Source organism: Rutidosis leptorrhynchoides, chromosome 10 (assembly GCF_046630445.1).
Source record: "Rutidosis leptorrhynchoides isolate AG116_Rl617_1_P2 chromosome 10, CSIRO_AGI_Rlap_v1, whole genome shotgun sequence".
Classification (NCBI taxonomy): domain Eukaryota; kingdom Viridiplantae; phylum Streptophyta; class Magnoliopsida; order Asterales; family Asteraceae; genus Rutidosis; species Rutidosis leptorrhynchoides.
The window spans coordinates 49364610-49370200 of record NC_092342.1 but is presented as its reverse complement, the minus strand read 5'-3'; the positions used below and the strand labels follow the sequence as shown (position 1 = coordinate 49370200).

Sequence of the window (5591 nt, the reverse complement as noted above, 5' to 3'; positions counted from 1 at the left end):
TAAAAAAAAAAGGTGAATAGAATATTTGAGCATTCCACTATGATCGTTAGTATGGCCGACCAATAATATTTGAGTATCCCACGATCGTGAATAGTGGCCGGCCAATAATATTTGAGCATTCCACTATGATCGTTAGTATGGCCGACCAATAATATTTGAGTATTCCACGATCGTTAGTATATATAGTAGTAATTATATAGTAATAGTAAATAGTAATAGTAATTAATAAATTATATAAATATGATAACTGATGTGAATTTCTGAATTTTGATGAAAAAAAAAAAAAAAACTCACACGAGTCGATCATCTACTAATTATTTCAAGTGAAACTTCATATTTTGAGGGCCTAATTTTTTGAAGCAGCAGGAACCCTAAGTCGAAGTTAAAACCTAGAAAACAGTTAAAGAGAAGAAACAATAAACTTTGAAAGATGGGGGGAAATGGAATAATTAAGATTGTAAAAAAAGGATTAGGTGATATGAGTTTTAACGCCGGCGGCGGCAATATCAATTGGTTTCCCGGTCATATGGCCGCCGCCACTCGTGCCATTAATTCTCGCCTTAAGCTTGCTGACCTTGTTATTGAAGTCCGTGATTCTCGAGTATGCATTCCATTTTTATTTTTTATAGATTATTATTTTGATTCATTAATTCATTTTTAATGTATGTTTTATGATAATAATTGTGATAACAGATTCCGTTATCTTCTGCAAATCAAGACCTTCAACCGCGTTTATCTACTAAACGCCGTGTAATTGCTCTCAATAAGAAGGATTTAGCTAACCCTAATATTATGCATGTATGTATCTATTTACTAATTTGCTTTTATTTGCTTTTTTTACTAGAAAAATTAAAAATTGATTGATTGATCACTTAGAATTGATATTAGATTGTAAACTTTAAGCTTTGCTTATTCTTAAATTGTCCGAAAATTGGCGTAATGTGACGTCAATCGGTTTAAATACGATTCACTTTCAAGCAGTATCTGATGTTTGGCATATTTTAGTACACAATATAATTTCTCTTAATCATTAGCCCTAAATTTAGTTCACTTGTGGCCTCATTATATGATAAATGAGATAATTGTTACCTAAAAAGCGGTTGTTAATTGCCCTAAAAAGCGGTTGTCAATTGAACACTTTGAGATAATAAGGCTATGCTTGTTTGTTGTGTACGCATCACTTCTTATACCGTGTTGATTTAAAACAATGAAGTACTTTTTAAAGATGCTGAAGTAGTGCTAATTTTGGACTCACATTTGAATTTATGTATGTTTGCATAGAATATGTAGTTGCCATTTTTTTTTGTAGGTGATTTGGGTTATAAATTTGTGGGAAATTGGAATGATTTTTGTTGTTTGGGTTTTGTTAGAAATGGGTTGATTATTTTGGATCATGCAAGCAAGATTGTCTTCCCATCAATGCACATAGTAGGAGCTCTGTTCAAAAGGTTTGATTTTATCCGTTTCAATCTTAGAACATAAATATAAAAAATACCAAATTAAGCTAAAGGATCTACCTTTGTTCAAAATGCTTTCTATCAGAACTAAAAGATTGCTGACCCAGTTCATTTGAATTGTTGGCATATGACATTTATTAATTGATCTATTATTTAGTTAATCTTTATTTTACTGTAGTCTAACGTGTGTTTAAACTATAAATAGCTTTTAGAGCTTGTTGAGCTTAAATTAAAAGAAAAGATTGCGAAAGAACCTACACTGCTTGTGATGGTGGTAGGCGTGCCAAACGTTGGCAAGTCTGCGTTAATCAACTGCATTCATCAAATCGCTTCATCTCGTTTTCCTGGTAATATGTTTTATCTAATTTGTGTTGTTGTTTAGCTCTATGACGTGATTATAATTTGCTGATATTTATTAAGCGCGATGTCTCTGGCAATAACTATTGGATTTTTCTTAGCGCAGGAGAAGAAGAAACGAGCAAAAGTAGGACCATTGCCTGGTGTAACTCAAGATATTGCAGGATTTAAGGTTTGATTTTCTATATTATACTGGATACGAATTTAACACTATTGTTTTTGTTGATAATATATGAAAAATATTGGTTCACCGTACATATTACATGGCAAGATATTAAAGTGGGAGATTTTTTTTTTTTTTAAATGCAAACTACCTTTAATATAAAGCCAAGTCTTTACAAAAGAATACAAGGCCTACAGTCAAGACTCAAGCTAGACTCTGGACAGTAGAAAAACTACAAAAAAAAATTAATAATAATAATAAATTTTTTTTTTTTTTAATTCTTTAGAAATGATTATGAGCTAAACACCATTGACAATACTCCAACATAAAAGGGAGAAAATCGAACAAAAATGACCACAACCTTTGAATACAAAATCGCCAGACATCACAAAAACAGAAGCTTTAGTCAATCTTTTTCACAAAAATAAAATAAGTTTTTAATATCATTTGTTCTCGCGTGCAGATTGCACATCGACCTAGCATATATGTGTTGGATACCCCTGGAGTCCTTGTTCCAACCATTTCAGACATCGAAACAGGATTAAAGTTAGCTCTCTCAGGTTTGATGTTCTAGCTTTTCAGATTATACTTTTTAAAAATCAAATTATGTTGGTCATAATCATAAATTTTCTATGTTTTTACTCGCATGAAGTTTTTGATATGTTCATACAACTCTTCTGAGACTTCTTAAAACTCAACAATAACATCGAAATTTCGCATGCTATAACTTCGTATAATGTTGCAGGATCTGTGAAAGATTCAGTTGTGGGTGAAGAACGTATTGCTCAATATTTGCTTGCTGTTTTAAATACACGACAAACTCCCCTCCGCTGGAGGAACATTCATTATGACATGCTTAAGGACCTGCAAAATGAAAGTGATAATAAACATGATCATCATCTTAAGGATCTTCTGCCTAAAAGGCCAGTTCTTCCTGTTGCATCCGATCTGCATTATGTGGAGGTAGTATCTGAAATTTGTTTTGATCCAATCCCATTTTGACCCATTACTTAATATCTGACTTGCCCATATTGTCACCCTTACAACACCAGATATTTCATATTTTTTTTTTTTTACCTGTTTAAAATATTGTGTTTTCTGTTAGAATACTTGGGTGTGAAATTCATGACTAAATTGGTTCTTGAATCGTAACACACTTTCTCAATTTAGTATTTTGACCCTACAAGCCTCGGGTTTCACGAAACCTTAATTGGGATAAGAACGTGATTCGATTGCAACGTGATTCGATTGCAGGCAAGAACAATACGAATCTAGAGTATTAGAGAGGATTCATTTTCTGTTTTCTTGGGCTGAAAAGCCAGTAAATGATTCTCTGGAGGGAAAATCACCCTTCGATTTTTGGCGGGAAAAATCGTTAACCAAAGGGTGTAACCCCGCCAGGGGCGCGGCCCCCTTGACCCCCACTATTTTCCTGATAGTACCTAGTCAACTCTTACGGGCGTGCACTCCACACTCTCCAAACCCGGTATTAAATATAACTAGATAACTCTTGTTTTTCAAGTAAATTCCAATTACCTAAAATGATTGTTAGATGACAGTAAAATCACCAACGTTTCCTCATGCAGGGTGTTGCGAAAAAGGTGCAATCCGCGCTATACTCAACTTTATCAGAATTCAGAGGTGATCTGGAGGATGAGAACGAGTTGGAGGTTTTGATTGAAGAACAGTTTGAAGCATTGCAGAAGGCATTCAAGATATCAAATAAAGCAAATGAGGCTCGAATGATGGTATCTAAAAAATTCCTTACATTGTTTAGGGCTGGCAAACTTGGCCCTTTTATCCTTGATGATGTTCCTTGTGTCGCTACTAATTCATGATTCTCCTAGATCAAAATGTTTTCTCTCTCTCTTTTTTTTTTTTTTTTTTTTTTTTTTCCGGGAGTCTTAAATTGTACTAATGTAACATGAAACACTGCATATAATGGGCTGTCGAATCTCTAACAACCTCGAATTTTCGATGCTTTTGAAGACTTGTGTCAAGGAAACACGGTATGTAACAACTAATATTTCTGAAACATATTGTTATGGTCTATGGAACTTGTATCTTTTCAATATCGGTTATACCAAAGTGCATAACTGCATATACTGATTCTTAATTATCACAAAGAACTTATTCTTGAAGACTTGTTTTTCTATTTTGCTTTAAGTTTTGTTAAGGGAGAGATTTAGACTATACCGACCACTTTCGCCGATTTTCTTCCTAAACATGTTTTTCCTATCTACCACTCCAGATAATCCCACCCTTCCTTCTGGACCTTCAAATTCTCGGTTTACAAGGCTAGGGAGATCCAATTCCGGCAAAATGGCATACCAATTCCGGCCAGGCGACTGTCAACAGAGATGTTTGCCGGAAGAACGAGGCTCTTTCGAATTCAAATACCGGAACTGTTTTCATTGGGAAAATCACTCATTCGGTTACTCGCCATATGATCGAATCAGTTATTTCAAAAAATGGGGGTGTTATCGAAGATTAAATTTTGGCTTTCGTGAAGGTACACTTTTTGTCACTTACAGCGAGAAGGATGACGCTCAAAAAGCTATTAATGAGCTCAAAAAGCTATATATGGGTGTGTGTGGTACGGTTCCGGACCAAACTTGTTCGGTTCGGTTCCGTCCCGAATCCCAATTTGAAGCAAAAACATGGACCGAGGACTGACCAAATATTATCGGTTCGGTTCGGTACGGTACAGTTCGGGTATTTTTAGTGTTTATTTCGGTTTTGGTCCGGTTCGGTCCGGACCGAAGACCGAGAATCCATAAAATTATGGACCAAGGACTGGACCGAAAAAGCTCGGTTTGGTTCGAAATCGGTTCAGTCCGGTACAGTTTTTGGTTCTTCCCGTACCATGCACACCCCTAATATATATATATATATATATATATATATATATATATATATATATATATATATATATATATATATTTGGGTAAAGGGCTATATCCAAAAAAAAAACACTTATTAAAAATGTTATAATAAAAGACCTGAACATGTTAAAAAAGGAAACAACAAACGACATCGTTTTAGGTGAAAATAAATAATTTCTATAGATAACTTAAAACATTGTTTAAGAAGTAGAGATGATTCGCGCATTATTTAGACAAATCGTTTGTTAGTAGCAATTAGAGATGTCAATGGATCCATCAGATATCCATCCGATCCGATCAATTTAAATGGATATGAGTGATTTAAATGGATGTAGATATGGATGATGGAAAAAATTTGTGAATCAGATATGAATGACAATTTTATCATTCATGAATATATCCATTTACCACCCGAAATAGATATATACATTTAATTATATATACATATTTACTTTTATATATATATATATATATATATATATATATATATATATATATATATATATATATATATATATACATACATAGTCTTATATATGTATAATATCTATCTATCTATCTATCTATAGTATCTAATAAAATTTTAATATGATAATGTCATAAAAAAAATTCAAGCTTAAAAATAATTCAAAAATAAAAAGGAAATTTCTATGACATACATGATGATGTCACTAAAGTAATTAATTATATTTAATAAAAATTAAAACATGTTAAACAAACGTACAATAT

General features: G+C 33.0%; 1 protein-coding gene across 1 annotated transcript; it reads left to right on the top strand.

Moving 5' to 3' along the window:
• Positions 1–329: 329 nt before the first annotated feature.
• On the top strand, positions 330–3831 carry LOC139872945 (short integuments 2, mitochondrial). The gene is made up of 8 exons (XM_071860879.1): positions 330–601; positions 694–798; positions 1371–1448; positions 1663–1804; positions 1916–1986; positions 2441–2537; positions 2723–2940; positions 3564–3831. The coding sequence occupies exons 1-8, from the start codon at positions 431–433 to the stop codon at positions 3813–3815; spliced, it is 1134 nt and encodes a 377-aa protein (XP_071716980.1). The 5' UTR covers positions 330–430; the 3' UTR covers positions 3816–3831.
• The last annotated feature ends 1760 nt before the right edge of the window (positions 3832–5591 follow it).